Genomic DNA, 19141 nt, shown 5'->3' with positions numbered 1-19141 from the left:
CGAATTGCTACCTTTTTTTTGTTAAAAGATCCATCAACTGATTAATAAATAAAACACAAAAGCTTCCCTGATGGCCGAGTGTGTAAAGCAATGCCCAGTACAGCACTAAACCATATAAAATAGAAGGTGCCAGGTCCGTTTCCTAGTCTGTGCTGAATTAGCTGATCTCAGCCAGGCCATCAGTTGGGCTGCTACAGTTGGGGTCAGTGTTTGTTATTCAGCGAGGGCTCTCAATCTTGCTTGCTCTCCACTGATCTGCTGGAAGTACATGTGTGTGCAGATGTTGGGTGAGAGCAGGATCAAATAATTTGCTGATATTCACTGTCGGCGCTCTGAGCTCCAGGAAAAGTTAGTGCCTTCAGGAGAGGAGGGGATACAACGGTTCAAAACAATTCCTCAGAACAGTAGCACATAGCAAGGGCATTTACTAACTGAGCTATTGAATACAGGGGAAATGTTTCATACAAGGTTTTGGGGGATTTCATTTCTGCTAAGACCACTTTCTTCCTGATATGCAAAAGTAGTGACTCGGCATAGCATAGTGCAGAACCAAAGCCAGCTGTTGAGAGGTAGGGAATGGGTCTCAACTTACTGCTTTCAGGATGGCCATTGCCCGGTCACTCAGCCAGACTGGGTAAAGGACCTCATCATTCAGGATGGATTCAAACAGGTCATCTTCATTCTCAGCTTCAAATGGTGGCTGACCGCAGAGCATCTCATACAACAAGACACCGAGTGCCCACCAGTCCACGGAGGATCCATACTGCAATTCCTGCAAAATCTGTCCAGAAACAGAATTCCAGTCAATCCACCAACTTTCCACACAAATTAACTAGAGAAACTTAAATATAATATAAATGCTATGTTCATGTTACATTTTAAAAAAAAACAGAAATGCAATACATCTTGCCACTGGTGAGGTCTCAAAAAAAACTACCCTTCTGTTACTTGTCCCAGCCAATTCCATCTGGCTCATTCTGTCTCTAGGTCAGCTGCACTAACCAACGTCATAATGAGCTTAACAGACCGAAAACTGTACCATGTGCTACCTAGGAAATAGGTTGTGGGTTCAATTGGGCATGAAACATACAGCAGCTCTAAAATTATACTTCTATTCGACAGATTCTTGGTGCTGGAATTATAATATTAATTATTTGACTGCCAAAGGGCTCATTAAGGCATACCATGCCTTTAAGCATTCTTCAGAACATATTATTTTAGACTGAATGATAGTGTGATACCTGCTTATAATTATGTCCAAGGTGCCAGGCAAATTGACAGCATTAAGTAAACTGACTGGAAAAACCAAATAAAAGTGAAAAAGACCTAAATAAATAAGTAAACCAAGGGACAAATGAAAGGTGGAAGGTAGAAGAGTTTGCTCTCAGTAAGAGAACCTGTCCATCTCAAAGGGTGTCTAGTTTTCCAACCCACTTGCTTTGGTTGGTGCGTCTGTCCGTTTCTCAGCCTTGCTGCTACTTGGAGATGAGATGGTTCTTTTTGGGAAAGGGAGAATGAAATTCTGACATGAGTCTACCAACATGAATTACATTACCTGATGAACCATTATTGAGCAGCTCTGAGTAGCCATAGATGGGTCCTAGATATGGTAGTGCACTGTCACAAAGGGCCTTCCGAGGAATTTAAGCTTTTCAAAGGCCAAGTTAAGTCAGGGCACTGGTCTAAATGCTGTACCATAATAACTTAGAAACAGGAACATGCAACAAGAAAAGTTCTTTCATTTCAGGAATCTGGGTTCAAATTCAGTCCAAACTGATGGGATGAAATTGTCTTTTCTCAAACACCTATAAGAGTCCTACCTGAAAAAAGTTTGAGTAATTTCAACCTAGGTCCTAAAGGGAATGGTCCAGAGCACAACACTGCTCATATAATTCTGTACAAATGGGCAATAAACTGATGACCTTTATCAGAGGTCAAAAAGTTGGCTCTGTGGGACATAGAAATACCTACATTGGTGCTGTAGGGAATGCTTTTCTGAAGCGGGGTAAAGGCACATTTTTTATAAACCCCTGCATCTGATCATGTCAAAGGCGATCCAGGAGAGTGTTTGATGACGACACTGAATAAGAAAAGTTATAAAGCATTCCATTTGCCAGTATTAAAATTTCTCATCTTAACCAATAAAAAGTTCACTCAAAAAAAAATCTGAGCCCAGCTCTTTCTGCCTGTCAACATTACAGTGAGAACGTTGATTGTTATTGGCCTGTCTTATCTGATATGAAGCATTTTATGTGTGGCTGTGTGAATTTATACTGCTTACTAAATCTTTGTACATCTGAACCTTTACAGTTAATCAGATTAGTGAAGGCACTCGGTGGCCCTATTTTGTCTAAGTAGAGCAGGTAGTTTGGGGTGGATGTTGCATGAAAGCAATGTCTCTAATGGTGCACAATTGTTTCTTGAAGTGGCTCGGAAATATTGCCATTGGGTAACTGTGGAAATTGCCCATTCATATTGCAGGGTTTCCATCACTGTCGGAACAATGATCAAGCTGCTTGTGTGGACAAACAAGCTTGTGAAGGCAGAGTTGCTTCTAAGTCATGATTCACAACTTTGTTGCTGGGTTGCTGTACTTTTCCCCAGTTATCAGGGACAATATTTGTAGTTTGAAGCCAATGTGCTTTTGCTCAAAGGGAATATACGTCAGCGTGTAGCTGAATCGTCAGATCAAAAGGTACCAGGTTTGACTCTTGGTAAACGCTGAGTTAGCTGATTTCAGCCAGCACAGTAGTCGAGGTTCTAAAACTGACCCGTGAGCTTATAAAGTAGCTTCTGTTTCACTATTCGGAAATGCACGCCATTGACTTTTTAAGCACATGTGAAACTTCTCTATAACATAATGGATTAAACTATGCTAAGCAGCCTGGGTAATTGATGTACTTACCTGGGATCAATCACAACGTTGAGATCACCACAATTCTGCAGGCAGAATCCTGCACAAAGCTTCAGAGCTAGTGGCAATAGTGAATACAAGGGACTCCACTCAATATGGTGATGATACATTAGTTGATGGACCCAGCCTCAGCGGAATGCTCATTCTTTGGCCACATCAAACTCAGGAAAACTGATCCCAACTGGATCTCTATATAGCACATTGGGAAGGATTCTCATTTGCATTTTACTAACCTCTGGTGCAATGTAGTCAGGTGTACCACAGAAGGTCCCAGTTGTGTAATTATTATAGATTCCCTCCTTGCACATTCCAAAGTCAGCCAGTTTGCAATGCCCCTCAGAATCTAACAGAACATTATCCAGTTTCAAATCTCTGAGAGAAAAAAACAGAAAATGATACATATTTTGCAATTTTCAATTCAGTCATAAAGTAACAGTTGATCTTACTCCCTGTATGACTATTTCTATTGAATATCGGATGAAATGGAGGAACAGAAGATAAAACAGAACAGTATAACCCCTGAGGTAATGAAAATTTGAAAACAGGTGCTGTAATGAGTTAGCTGTCCTCACCCATGTCACCCGTTAAGTGTTCTACAATGACCTCAATATCCTAGAGTTGGGGGAGTGAAAAAGAGATAATGAGCAAGGTTTCAAGCTCCTGATTGCTATCAGTGACTTTGCCGGAAACTGCAAGTGTGCGGATGTTGAATGTGTTCAACTTTGAAGCCGTCCAACGATCAAATACCTTTCCAGCAATTATTGTCTAGGCTCACACATGAAGATCTACTATTCGGACAAGGTACCAGAGGGCTACCAATGCCTATGGAAACATAGGCCAGCAAAGAGTTAGCACCTTCTGAAAGGGAGGAGAGAAAGCATATTATCTCGGTCTTGTGCCTATCAACCCCCAGTGCACTTGAGTGAAAATCCTGCTGCCACACAACATAACACAGCTGTTCTTCGGTTTTGAGCTAGTTCCGTTCAGAATTGGATTTATTCCTGTTGAGAGAATATCCATGGCTTTGAATTGCAGTAGAGAGAATACTTGGTAGCTCAAATTAGCAGGGGACACTATACACAGATTAGCCGTGATTAGCTTCACGCTGCACATGGCTGTTGAATTTCTTGGTTTTCCCCTGTAGCTGGAGTTTTTATGAATACTTTCTTTGCAGTTACCAGTATGCTGGAAATTTGGCTGCAGAACACAGATATTAACAGTCAAATGTCACTGCTACAAGCTCATGGAAACCAACAAACCAGCCTCTCTTCCAACTTCAGCTGCAAGCAAAAAAAAAATTGCAATGCCAGGAGCTTTCCAGTAAGAGCTACAAGACTGACTTTATTTCTGTGCAGATTCCTTTTAAATGACTATTCATGAACCAGATGTAAAGTATTTATTTTTGAAAGAAAGAAAAGAAGATGCATTTATATCGTGCTTTTCACATCCTTAGGATGTCCCAAAGTGCTTTACAGTCAATTAATTACTTTTGATTAATTGACTGTAAAGTCAATTACTGTGGCAGCCAGTTTGCACACGACAAATTCACTGGAAAAATACATGTGTCATATCAAATACATAAATGCTGCAAATCTGAAATAAAAACAGAAAATACTGGAAACCCAACAGGTTTGTCAGTGTCTTTCTCTTATGGATGCTGTTGCATCTTATGCATGATCTTATGCATTTCGAGCATTTTCTGTTTTTGCCTGATCAATTAGATGTGTTACTGACTGTTCAATTGGATTGAGAAGAGAACATATTTAAACTTTTTATATCATTGGCAGGTTAAGAGGAAGGATTATGATGCAGCCGGAAAGACAATCTGTAGTGCTTCTACTCCACTTCTATATATACCACATTCAACACCAAATGTGGCTGGTGCAGCCAGGTGGAGCAGAGATTGTGTTTTTCTTTGTTGCACTTCAAAAATATTATTAAAATATTTCCAGCAATGACTGAAGTGGAGAGAAAATTACACTGGCACAGAGTTTCATGCCATCGTTCAGCGGGCGCAGGGAACAGCACTTTTGTCAAGACAGCCAGCTTCAGGTTACACTGGCACGGCTAAGATTGGATTGAGCCAAAGACGTGGTCCATTTATCTCCAGCTGGGTTCATATGCTGGGGATTCTGCAGCTCAGTGTTTCAACCACCATTAGGGTGTGCTTGGCCAATTAGTTGATGATATTTTAAATGCCAAATTGCAGCACAAGGGAAGAACTTTTTGTCCCTTCAATATTTTCCCGTGTTCCTGAAGGGGGTGATTCGTAGTGTAGTACAGTTTGATGTGTGCCAGCTGCCCCCAGTGCCTTGTCAAAATACCTATTTTTCACAAGCCAGCCCAGACAGCGGCAGCACCTCCCAAACCCACGACCTCCACCACCTAGAAGGACAAGGGCAGCAGGTACATGAGAACACCATCCCTTCCAGGTTCCCCTCCAAGTCATAAACAATTCTAACTTGGACATATATCGCCGTTCCTTCAAGGTTGCTGGGTCAAAATCCTGGAACTCCCTACCTAGTAGCACTGTGGGAGTACCTTCCCCACACGGACTGCAGTGGTTCAAGAAGAAGGCCCACCACCATCTTCTCAAGAGCAAATAGGGCTGGGCAGTAAATACCTGCTTTGCCAGTGACGCTCACATCCCAAGAATGAATTAAAAAAAAGACAATAAATGTTAATGAGCCATTTGACCATGGCAGCACTGCACTGGATATCCTCACATGAAATCAATGGAAAATCGTTTGGGTTCCATAAAGGGCAGGCGGTTTTCTTCACCAGGTTACTGCCCAGGCCGCGAAGTTGAAAGTTACCATTGTAGAGTCTTGCTGAGGTGTGACTCTTCAAGTGTAAGGCTGGACAGTGAGTGTCAGTTTGGTTAGACTGGTTTGCTGTTTGAAAGTGTTAAGAATTGAGAAAATATCATACTTGCAGCAAACATACACCGATTAGGAATGAGATTATCTCCTCCTCAGTACGGGGCGCCAAGGCCAATTGTAGTGATGGCACCTAATTCAGCTCAGACCAAGAACTGAACATGGGACCTTCTGGTCTCTAATGTGTAGTGGTGCTTTGGACCATGCCAATACCCATTAGGCCATCTAAAGAGCTTACATCAGGTGTTTAATTCAGCTCAGTCCTTACAGAAGGTAGAATGTTGCTCAGGAAAAATACAATCCCACTCATTAGAGTTCAAATCAATTGATATAATAAGAATGGAGAATTATATTTGCCAGTATAAACTGAGGGGGAAGGGCAGAAGAGTGCCAGTTGGGGGAGCGGGCACAAGGAGAAGACCCTCAGTGTGAACTGGGGGGTGGGGGGAAGAAGAGGATCAACGTGAACAGAGGGTGACTGGGAGGAGTGCTAGTGTGAACAGGGAGGTGGTGGTGGGGGGGCGGTGTTGAAGGGTGCCAGTGTGAATTGGGTAGAAGAGCAGAAGTGTATCAGCATATACTGAGGGAGAGAGGGGGAGAGAGAGTGGAGATGTGCCAGTGTGATTTATGGGAGTTGGAAGAGAAACATGCCAGTAGGTAGTGGGTACACAGTGGGGAAAACAGTATCAGTGTGAACTGGGAAAGGGGCAGAAGAGTGCCAGCATGAACAGAGGGGGATGGGATGAAGACTGTGTCAGCTGGGAAGAAGTGTGCCACAGTAGTATTTGTAGGTACAATTTAACAATCAGATTTAGCATCTGAGAATATCAATACCTAACATTCCAGCACTTGCGAAAGAACCATACAAGAAACGTAGAAGCTTACAGCATAGCAGGGTAACTATTTTCACTTCAGCAGAGAAATTTAATAAAGGTTATTAAAATTATGAATAGTTTTGATGGGGTAAAGACTATTTTCTTTGGGTGGGGTCAGTGACAAGGGAGCATCAATTTCGAATTATCACAAAGGAGGAGAGAGAGTTGGAGAAATTTCTTAGAGCAGACAGTTATTGGAGCACGGAATGCTTTGCCACAGGGAATGGTTGAGGGAATGACCATTGCAGAAGGGTTTCAGAAAGCAAAGGCATGTTTGAGCAACTTTATTGGATTCTTTGAAGAGGTAACAGGAAGAGTAGACAAGGGTAATGTAGTAGATGTAATATATTTGGATTTTCAAAAGGCCTTCAATAAGGTACTACATTGTAGACTCATGACTAAGGTCAGAGCATGTGGAGTCAGGGGACAGGTAGCATAATGGATAGCAAGTTGGCTACAAAACAGAAAACAGAGACTAGGATTAAGGGTAGCTACTCAGACTGGAAAAGGTTGGGAAGTGGTGTTCCACAGGGATCAGTGCTGGGACCATGTTGTTCACCATCTACATAAGTGATTTGGATTCAGGAATCGGAAGTACAATTTCAAAATTTGTGGATGACACCAAATTGGGGGGTGTAGTTAATACAAAGGAAGAATGCATCAAAATGCAAAAGGACATTAAGAAACTTGCAGAATGGGCGTGTAATTGGTACATTTTGGTAGGACGAATTAGGAGGCCACATATTGCTTGGTTAATAAGAGTCTAAACGGGATAGAGGAGCAAAGGGACCTTGGGGTGCAGATACACAAGTCACTAAAAGTAGTGATGCAGGTTAATAAGGCCATAAAAAAGGCAAATCAATTATGAGAGGTATAGAATTGAAAGCAAAGTAGTTATGTTAAATTTGTATAGAACCTTGGTTAGACCACACTTGGAGTATTGTGCACAGTTCTGGTCTCCATATCATAAAAAGGATATAGAGGCATTGAAGACGGTGAAAAAAAGATTCACAAGGATGATACCAGAACTGAGAGGATATACTTATCAGGAAAGGCTGAACAGGCTGGGACCCTCTTTTCTAGAAAAGAGAAGGCTGAGGGGTGACCTGATAGAGGGCTTTAAGATAATGAAAGGGTTTGATAGGGTAGATGTAGAGAAAATGTTTCCACTTATGGGGTGTCCAAAACTAGAGGTCATAAATATAAAGTACTTGCTAATAAATCCAATAAATTCAGGAGAAACTTCTTTACCCAAAGAGTGGTAAGAATGTGGAACGTGCTACCACAAGGAGTAGTTGAGGCAAATAGCATGGATGCATTTAAGGGGAAGCTAGATAAGCACATGAGGGAAAAAGGATTAGAAGGGTATCCTGATAGAGTTAGATAGACCAGTTGGGCTGAATGGCCTGTTTCTGTGCTGTAGTTTCGATGCAACTTTTAAGGGAAAATTGGATAAATATATGAAGCAGAAGATACAAAGAAATGGGGTTATAGCAGGACCGTGGTATTAGCTTTGCATTGCTCTAACAAAGAGCTGGCAAAGGAGTGATGGGCTTCTGTGCTGTAAACTTCTATGGTTTTATCTATCTGCACTCAAACTTTCAGGAAATTATGTATTTGAACCCTATGGTCTCTATGTTCATCCATAGCCTTCAGTGTCTTTCCATTGAATGGACACTTTCATTCTCTTTTTTTCCCTCCCAAAATGCATTTCTTCACATTAAATTGCATCCGCTACCTATCTGCCCATTCCACCAACCTGTCTATTTCTTCGATAACTCTCTTCACTGTTTGCCAAACCGCCTCCCTTTGTGTCATTAGAAAATTTTAATTTTGTGTCCAAATCCAAATCATCTACATATGGAGAACAATAGTGGACCGGGCACTGACACCTAGGGTATACCACTTCCAACCCTTCTCAAATTCGAGCAATACCCAATTATCCTAACGCTTTGTTTCCTGTCCATCGACCAACTTTCTATCCATGCTGCTACATTTCCTTTTACACTATTTGCCTAAATTTTTGTAAATAGCCTCTTGTGAGACATCCTATTGAAAGCCTTTTGAAAATCCATGTGCACCACACCTATTGCACAACACTTGCAATTTCTCAAGAAATTATGGGAAATCCCTGAAAGTTTTCCCATGATCTTGTGTTATACAAATGATGCAATGTGCTTATTTCTGCAGCTTAGATAATGAGAAGCTCAGACCTGCTCAGTGTAACTACGTGACACAAAGATGAATATTGTCAGGGTTGTTTTTGAGTTGCTGGCTTTCTTGGGGCTGGGTTTTTTTTTGGAACGGATTTCTAGTTTGGCATGTATATAGCTATTTTGGTACTTGTGTAATAGCTAGAACCAACACATTGCCCCATGAGTCAACATGCCAATATGCAAAATGAAATGGTCCTAATTGCTTCCTGGTGAGAATTCTACTTCCTTCAAACCACAAGATTCATACCGGTAAGGAGATTTAAGTGCGTATACTGGGTGAAATGAGTTGCAAACACAATTTCCTCTGAAACGTAAAAGTGCCACTGACTTCAGCCAATAAAACCTGGTTCTTTACACAGAGAATAATGCAGCACACTTGTGACTTCTGCCTCAGAAATAACAATAAGAGCTAATTTCACTTAGCAGCAAGTTTACACCATTTATGATATTTACCAATTCATTTTAAGACTACTGAATTCTTTAAAACTGCATATCAAATTATAGCAAAGTTTTCTGCAGTTCCAGTGCACAGACTGGTGGTGTCAAAGAGGCCCAGGAATCTGAGTGAGATGCCTGCCTATTATCTAAAAGACTTTTCTGTAGCTTTTAGAAAATTACAGTGTGTTTAAAAAAAAACAATCCCAAAGAAGCTTTATTTTTAGAAATAATTTATCTGTGAATTCCAGAATTAATTAGTAACAGCAGAAAAGGAAATTTCTGATGTAAGCAATTCCTGAGGCATGGAAGTTTCTTGGCAAAATGCATTTGCTGTTCACATGGCTCAAAAGTATTAAAATTCCATTGTTGTTGATTTGAGTATGTTATTCTTTTAATAAACAAATCAGCGGTCATCATTTTTATTTTAAAAAGCTGTTTTACTGTAAGTCTTCAGAAATGTAATGCAGTGCCTTCCACAAGTATTAGATTACAATTTTAATACATCTTAATCAAATCTAAAAGCTGTATATTTAAAATGGCAGATTAGTCCTAATATAGGAATCTGATGTATTGCACTACCATGGAGGGTTAAGAGCAGGAAGGATGGGCACTGTGTGGAAGAATCACGCCACTACTGACAAGAGTGGCGTGCTGCCAATCTGGAGCCCAAAATTTCCAACCTAACTGTTACAGGAGTGGCTTAGATCAGGTGGTTATGGGTTTTGTGGTTCCTGGCAGGCCGGCAAGCTTGTTTCCATGCCAGTGGAATTCTAAATGTGAATGTACAATATATTGTGACTTACAAGTAAGTATGGGTTTAGGTTTAAAGAATTTTTTGGCAGAATGAAAATTTAGTTAATGTGTAGGGAACACTGGTTTGTATAAGGAATTCAACAACTCGGGATTCAGCCAATTCGCTTTATTAAATTAGCTTATCTTTGACACAGTAGAATGCTAAGTGGTAACTATTCAGGACAGAGTTATTTATAACATAGCTTATTACAAATGCACTCTGCAGGTTAGTAAAACATACTTTAATTTCCTCAATTATTGGTCAAAGTTTTCAAACTGGAAAGGTTAATAGCAGGAAAAGACAAATCAAACTTCTTTGTCCTGAATGTCTATTCTGAGGGAGAATGAGTGCCTTTGATTTTCACAATTTCTGTTGTTAAAGTATTGTTCCAGTAGCCTGTGCAGTGAATATTTTCTCTACCAATTAGAAAATAAATTTGCCATGTCAGGAAAGCTCTTTCTAAAAATGAATACAAATGAAGTCTTCTTCAATTGAGCCTGTTTACCAAGTGTAGGTGGAACCTGAGACAGATCAAGGATTTGAAACTGGTCTACTGAATTATTAACAAGGTAGATATAGCTGAGATGTAGGCCCTGATAATACCTTTGAGGTGGGAAGAGAATGGGTGGGAGGATTTGTGGACGGGAAACCTGGAAGAATAGGGCGGCAGGGCTGGGGAGAAGATTGCAGGCCAGGAGGAGGAGGTGGTGGTGGTTGTGGGAGATCTGATGTCGGAAGAAGATAGGGAGGTTCTGATGTTGGGAGGTGCAGATGAGGGGTCTGATGCCCGGAGGAGATCGGGGAGGGGTTGGACATCGGGCATGGGGGGGCATTGGACATCGCAGGGGAGGATCGGCCAGCCAATCGAGGGGGTCTGATCGGTGGGCGGGGGGAAGCACTCCTGCTCCTCCTGGCCCACAAGCAGCGCTGCAAAGGCACTTACTTGTTCCATTCAGCCGTTCTCGCCTCCCTTCGACTGCCAGGTTTCCTGAGGCCCAGAAAATCCGGCCCCCAGGAGTTAAATGTGAATCACAGGTTAAATTCGAGGCAAGCAGCCTCTTTAAAATATTTTAAGGATGGACCCGCTTCCAGAGAACAGGTTAGTCTCCCGTCTCTGTAAAAACAGGAAGTCGGAGGCGAGTTGGGGTCGGGTTTCCCATTTTTTTATATCCCCCCCCCCCCCGCCTGACCTGGGGGGATTAAAATTACCCCTGCAGTCTTTTCATAACATTAAAAGTGTCCTGGATTAGATATGCTGATACAGACGATGGAGATGTAAAGAAAGAAGAAAAGAACTTATAGAATCATAGAAAGTTACGGCACAGAAGGAGGTCATTCCGCCCATTGTTTCTGTGCTGGCCAAAAAAGAGCTATCCAGCTTAATCCCACTTTCCAGCACTTGGTCCGTAGCCCTGTAGGTTACGGCACTTCAAGTGCACATCCAAGTACTTTTTAAATGAGTTGAGGGTTTCTGCCTCTACCACCCTTTCAGGCAGTGAGTTCCAGATCCCCACCACCCTCTGGGTGAAATAATTTCTCCACAGCTCCCCTTTAATCCTTCTACCAATTACTTTAAATCTATGCCCCCTGGTCACTGACCCCTCTAAGGGAAATAGGTCCTTCCTATCCACTCTATCTTGCAATGATATAGTGCCTTTCATGACCTCAGAATGTTCCAAAGTGCTTCACAGCCAATGAAGTACTTTTGAAGTGTAGTCACTGATGTAATGTAGGAAACCTGGCAATCAATTTGCACACAGCAAGGTCCCACAAACAGCAATGTGATAATGATCAGATAATCTGTTTTAGTGGTGTTTGTTGAGGGATAAATGGTGGCCAGGACACCAGGAGAACTCCTCCTGCTCTTCTTCGAATAGTGCTATGGGATCTTTTATGTCCACCTGAGAGGGCAGACAGGGGCTCAGTTTTACATCTCATTCGAAAGATGTAGCCATTAATCAAGAGTACATCAGCATTGTATCACTTTATGTTATTTCATTTCACTTGTTTCCATAGTTCTTATCAGCCGGTCCTACAATCAGATTAAAAGGGACTATATAGAATCATAGAATCATAGAAGTTTACAACATGGAAACAGGCCCTTCGGCCCAACATGTCCATGTCGCCCAGTTTATACCACTAAGCTAGTCCCAATTGCCTGCACTTGGCCCATATCCCTCTATACCCATCTTACCCATGTAACTGTCCAAATGCTTTTTAAAAGACAAAATTGTACCCGCCTCGACTACTGCCTCTGGCAGCTCATTCCAGACACTCACCACCCTTTGAGTGAAAAAATTGCCCCTCTGGACCCTTTTGTATCTCTCCCCTCTCACCTTAAATCTATGTCCCCTCGTTATAGACCCCCCTACCTTTGGGAAAAGATTTTGACTATCTAACTTTTCTATGCCCCTCATTATTTTATAAACTTCTATAAGATCACCCCTAAACCTCCTACTCTCCAGGGAAAAAAGTCTCAGTCTATCCAACCTCTCCCTATAAGTCAAACCATCAAGTCCCGGTAGCATCCTAGTAAATCTTTTCTGCACTCTTTCTAGTTTAATAATATCCTTTCTATAATAGGGTGACCAGAACTGTACACAGTATTCCAAGTGTGGCCTTACTAATGTCTTGTACAACTTCAACAAGACATCCCAACTCCTGTATTCAATGTTCTGACCAATGAAACCAATCATGCTGAATGCCTTCTTCACCACCCTATCCACCTGTGACTCCACTTTCAAGGAGCTATGAACCTGTACTCCTAGATCTCTTTGTTCTATAACTCTCCCCAACGCCCTACCATTAACGGAGTAGGTCCTGGCCCGATTCGATCTACCAAAATGCATCACCTCACATTTATCTAAATTAAACTCCATCTGCCATTCATCGGCCCACTGGCCCAATTTATCAAGATCCCGTTGCAATCCTAGATAACCTTCTTCACTGTCCACAATGCCACCAATCTTGGTGTCATCTGCAAACTTACTAACCATGCCTCCTAAATTCTCATCCAAATCATTAATATAAATAACAAATAACAGCGGACCCAGCACCGATCCCTGAGGCACACCGCTGGTCACAGGCCTCCACTTTGAAAAACAACCCTCTACAACCACCCCCTGTCTTCTGTCGTCAATCCAATTTTGTATCCAATTGGCTACCTCACCTTGGATCCTGTGAGATTTAACCTTATGTAACAACCTACCATGCGGTACCTTGTCAAAGGCTTTGCTAAAGTCCATGTAGACCACGTCTACTGCACAGCCCTCATCTATCTTCTTGGTTACCCCTTCAAAAAACTCAATCATATTCGTGAGACATGATTTTCCACTCACAAAACCATGCTGACTGTTCCTAATCAGTCCCTGCCTCTCCAAATGCCTGTAGATCCTGTCTCTCAGAATACCCTCTAACAACTTACCCACTACAGATGTCAGGCTCACCGGTCTGTAGTTCCCAGGCTTTTCCCTGCCGCCCTTCTTAAACAAAGGCACAACATTTGCTCCAATCTTCAGGCACCTCACCTGTAGCTGTCGATGATTCAAATATCTCTGCTAGGGGACCCACAATTTCCTCCCTAACCTCCCATAACGTCCTGGGATACAGTTCATCAGGTCCCAGAGATATCATTCACCTCATTCAGATCAATCCCTCAATTCATGCTGAAGTATACAGTTTTATTAATTAAATCCATTAATTGTCTTATGCTGGTGGTTTAATGGTCTTCTCACCCTCAACTGTTACATTAGTGCAATTTTTTTTAAATGGCAGCTACTAGGCAGTAATGGTCTGACACATCATAGAGTGACCTAATTCATCCTCTAGTTTGCCTTGCAGACTCTCCAAGCTGCTTCCAGTGCTCTAGTCTGATCAAGCTAGGATCAAACAGGCTTAAATGTACATTCTGTAACTTACAGATCACACTCTTACAATGTTATCCTTCACATTGAAAAGAAGATTAATACTGCACAAGAGCAGTCCAACTTCGCATGGATAAACTTACGCGTATGAATTCAGATTCCTATATATTTACATAAAAATATCAAATCTAAAACTGCACTATATTTGAGACTTCCCATTTTTCTTTCTGTACTCAGCTATCCAAATGAAAGCAGTAAAAATGTTTAATTTTGTATATAACAGGCAACTTGTATTAGGAATAACTGCTCTAGTTGTTATGTGCGGTAACATCATAAACACATTTGAAAAAATCATGTTTATGATTTTGCTACACATAGCAGTCAAAGCAATTCTTCCTCCATTGTTACAAAAGGCAACACCTGAACAAATAAATAAAGTAGAATCATAGAATCGTTACAGCACGGAAGGAGGCCATTCGGCCCATCGAGTCCGCGCCAGCTCTATCCAAGGGCAATCCAGCTAGTCCCACTTCCCCGCCCTATCCCCGTAGCCCTGCAATTTTTTTCCTTTCAAATACTTACCCGGTTCCCTTTTGAAAGCCATGATTGAATCTGCCTCCACCAACCCCTCGGGCAGAGCATTCCAGATCCTAACCACTCGTTGCGTAAAAAAGATTTTCCTCATATCACCTTTGGTTCTTTTGCCAATCACATTAAATCTATGTCCTCTGGTTCACGACCCTTCTGCCAATGTGAACAGTTTCTCTCTATCTATTCTGTCTAGGCCCTTCATGATTTTAAATACCTCTATCAAATCTCCTCTCAACGTTCTCTACTTCAAGGAGAACAACCCCGGCTTCTCCAGTCTATCCATGTAACTGAAGTCCCTCATCCCTAGAATCATTCTTGTAAATCTTTTCTGCATCCTCTCTAAGGCCTTCACATCTTTCCTAAAGTGCGGTGCCCAGAACTGGACACAATACTCCAGTTGTGGCCAAACCAGTGTTTTATAAAGGTTCATCATGACTTCCTTACTTTTGTACTCTGCCTCTATTTATAAAGCCCAGGATCCCGCTTTCTCAACCTGTCCTGCCACTTTCAACGATTTGTGCACATATAACCCCCGATCTCTCTCTTCCTGTACCCCTTTTAGCATTGTGTCCTTTAGTTTATATTACCTCCTCATTCTTCCTACCGAAATATATCACTTCGCATTTTTCTGCATTAAATTTCATCTGCCACGTGTCCGTCCATTCTACCAGCATGTCTATATCCTCTTGAAGTCTATCACTATCCTCCTCACTGTTCACTACACTTCCAAGTTTTATGTCATCTGCAAATTTTGAAATTGTGGCCCTGTACACCCAAGTCCAAGTCATTAATATATATCGAAAAAAGCAGTGGTCCCAGCACCGAGCCCTGGGGAATACCACTGTACACCTCCCTCCAGTCTGAAAAACAACCGTTCAACACTACTCTCTTGCTTTCTTTTACTTAGCCAATTGTGTATCCATGCTGCTCTGCCTTCTTTATTCCATGGGCTTCATTCTTGATGACAAGCCTATTATGCGGCACTTTATCAAACACCAGTCAATTTATCAAACGCCATCAAAATGACTCCTAAGACTAGCAAGGGTTAGGAATTGGAAGCCTTTTATAGTATTTGGCTTCAATTGTCGATTGAAAAGCAGTCTGTTTATACACTATTTGGTTTGATCAAGCAATCAGACCAATGCTGAAAGTGTTCGACCATACTGAGTAAACAAGCTCCTCAAGATATATAGTTTAATTTACATTGTTACCGTATTAACTAAATCCCACTTTGCATTTCAGATCATCTACAGTGAGTACAAACTAAACTAGGATATGTGTAACATTCTTTGTTCCAGTCCTACTCAGGTTCCCTCCCTCACCTCTTTTTCTGGTACATTGATGACTGTATCAGTGCCGTTTCCTGCTCTCACCCCAAACTGGAAAATTTCATCTACTTTGCTACCAATTTCCACCCTTCCCTCGCTTTCACGTGGTCCCTCTCCGACTCTTCCCTTCCCATCTTCGACTTCTCTCTCTCTCCATTTCTGGGGCTAGGCCGTCAACCAATATCTACCATAAGCCCAATCACTCTCACAGTTACCTTGATTACACTTCCTCCCACCCCGCTTCCTGTAAGGACTCTATTCCATTCTCCCAGTTTCTCTGTTTCCGTTGCATCTGTTCTGACGATACCACCTTCCACACCAGTGCTTCTGATATGTCTTCCTTTTTCCTCAACCGAGGATTCCCTTCCACTGTAGTTGACCGGGCCCTCGACCATGTTTGTCCGATTTCCCGCACTTCTGCCCTCACCCAATCCCCTCCCTCCCAGAACCACGCTAGGGTCCCCCTTGTCCTCACCTTCCACTCTACCAGCCTCCACCTTCAATGTATCATCCTCCGCCATTTCCGCCACCTCCAGCGCGGTGCCACCACCAAATCCTCCTCTCCCCTCCCCTTTCAGCATTCCGAAGGGAACATTCCCTCCATGACAAACTGGTCCACTCTTACAACACCCGCTCTCCTTCGCATGGCACCTTCCAGTGTGAGCGCAGGAGATGCAACACCTGCCCTTTCACCTCCTCTCTTCCCACTGTCCAGGGCCCCAAACACACCTTCCAGGTGAAACAGTGATTTACTTGTACTTTTTCAATTTAGTATAATGTATTCGCTGCTCACAATGCAGTCTCCTCAACATTGGGAAGACCAAACGCAGATTGGGTGATCGCTTTGCTTAACACCTCCGCACTGTCTGCAAGCGTGACCCTGACCTGCCGGTCGCTTGCCATTTTATTTCCCCGTCCCACTCCCACTCGGCCTTGTGCACTGTTCCAATGAAGCTCAACAGAAACTTAAGGAACAGCACCTCATCTTTTATTTAGGCACCTTACAACCTTCTGGGCTCAACAATGATTTCAATAACTTCAGATCATAACCACTGCTCCCATTTTTTCGGACAGCAGGTGCTGGTAATGGTTAGAACAGAGATGAGGAGAAATTTCTTCACTCAGAGGGTGGAGGCCAAGTCATTAGATGTATTCGAGAAGGAGATAGATATATTTCTTAATGCTAAAGGGATCAAGGGATATGGGGAAAAAGCGGGAACAGGGTACTGAGTTAGATGATCAGCCATGATCATTTTGAATGGCGGAGCAGGCCCGAAGGGCCGAATGGCCTACTTTTGCTCCTAGTTTCTATGTTTCTATGTTCTGCTGTTGTCATTTACAGCTCCTCCAGACCCATCTTTTGTTTCTTTACTTGTCCCATTACCAATCTTCTTGTCTTGCACCATCCTCCCTTTTGTTATTTAATCACTCCTGCCCTCCACCCTATCAGAGACCTTTCCTTCCCTCCCTCCTCCCCTTTCCCTGGCTCTGTACTTGTTTAAAAACTGTTAAATCGTTAACTTCTTCCAGTTCTGACAAAAGGTCATCGACCTGAAACTTTAACTCTGTTTCTTTCTCCACAGATGCTGCCGGACTTGCTGAGTATTTCCAACATTTTCTGTTTTTATTTCAGATTCCCAGCAGTCGCAGTATTTCGCTTCTAAAATAGGACCGACTTTTACACTCTGCTTTGGATTCCTGGTTACAGACCGGGGAGAGCTGGCAGCAATAACATGCCATTTTGTAGAAAATACATTTGCGCCTCAATCAATATTTTGGATGGTAGAAAGAAAACAAAAAACAATTTTGTTTGAGCACTTAAATATCAGACAAAGGTAGTACAGTTTTACCACAAGCTTGAAGGAAAGAAAAGACAAACAGAAAAGAAGAGGAGGATAAGCCAATAAAGAGATACATATACAGGTGCACAGACAGACACAAGCTCGGGCCAGGGGTGTCCACTGTGCACTTCCTAGTCCCCGATATCCCTCCCCCCCCCATTCATTTGAATGGACTGGAAAATCGCAGGCTGGTGAGCACAGAGCGGAAAATGCCTGTCTATTTAATTAGTAAGTGTATGAAAAGCAGCATCTTGTTAAACAGCTTGTAGTAATGCTTAATGATAGTAAAAATTTCAATTATGACGACAAAGAAGTCCCTACACAAGAATGAACAAAGCTAAAGGAGGAAAAAAGTGCCGCCCACTCCAGAGAGCGTGGCACATGTAGTTCCTCTTGAATCCTCTTAATTGTATCCATATCATTTATAGCAATTAGTGTTAATTGTATTCAGGTGGTGTGTATCAATTGGGGCTATTTTGTACCTATATATGAGCGCGCTTATCTAGGGTGTGGTGTGTGTAATGTGGAGCTCTGTGAATAAAGGCTTGGAAGCAACTGAAGACCAGGCTCTAGTATTCTATCCTTCACCACGGGGTTATCCAGCTTATAACACCCTCGAGCAAGAACAGCAATTTTTGCTCAGCAGTAAACACAGAACAGCCAAGGTTACAGTGGGCCCTATGTGCATCTATGGCAGTGATGCTGAGTTTGTGTGTTGTACGAGGCAAGAATGTTTAGGGAAAGCACCAACTGCACAAAAGGACAGGCTGGCAGCCAAGTAGTGACTGGGCAACATTACTTCAATGTGTAACATGCATGATTACCCTGTGATCACAAGTGTTTGTTACTTACAAACACCCATCTTAATAATCACATCAGATCTACACTGGGATAAGCAAGTGATGAGGAGTTGGAATGACCCTGCTGTTGGTTCAATGGATAAATATACCACATGGTGTGGCGCTTGCTCTACAGGTCTGGCAGGAATTAACCGATTCAGCTGGAGCGGTAGGTGTTCACAATCTTTAATCAAATATTCAATGGAACAAAACGATTGGCGCAGTGTTGTGACCAAGAAGATGCCATCTGTACAAGCATGGAGGTTTGGGAATGGGTAGATAGTGTTTTGCTTAATTCACTTTTGGGGTCAGAGATATTTTATAATCTGAAGGAAAGGTTTGCAAAATAAGAGGAGTAGAGTCCATAACAGGGTAGCTCATACATGAGCTGTGGATCAAGCTGTTGATGGGCCATTCCATGCTTTCTAATGCACTTGAAATTGGCCTCAACATACTCGGGTTAGGGAAGAGTTCTTGTTCTTGACTGAGAGTGTGTGAGTGTGGATATCTAACAAGGACAGGATCAGGTTCCATTATGAACAGACAGTCTGCTGACCTTTGTGC

General features: G+C 42.3%; 1 protein-coding gene across 1 annotated transcript in view; it reads right to left on the bottom strand.

Annotated features, from left to right (window-relative positions):
• prkcha (protein kinase C, eta, a) overlaps nucleotides 1-19141 on the bottom strand; it is a 186822-nt gene that overhangs the window by 11504 nt on the left and 156177 nt on the right. The window contains exons 12-13 of the mRNA XM_067991909.1: nucleotides 3148-3286; nucleotides 593-781 (exon numbers count right to left, since the gene is read on the bottom strand). Coding sequence (XP_067848010.1) covers nucleotides 593-781; nucleotides 3148-3286 — 328 coding nt within the window. The remainder of the gene's footprint in view (nucleotides 1-592; nucleotides 782-3147; nucleotides 3287-19141) is intronic.

This window comes from Heptranchias perlo, chromosome 10 (genome assembly GCF_035084215.1).
Source record: "Heptranchias perlo isolate sHepPer1 chromosome 10, sHepPer1.hap1, whole genome shotgun sequence".
Classification (NCBI taxonomy): Eukaryota; Metazoa; Chordata; class Chondrichthyes; order Hexanchiformes; family Hexanchidae; genus Heptranchias; species Heptranchias perlo.
Note: the sequence above shows the minus strand (reverse complement) of the source record. Positions and strands in the feature narration are given on the sequence as shown.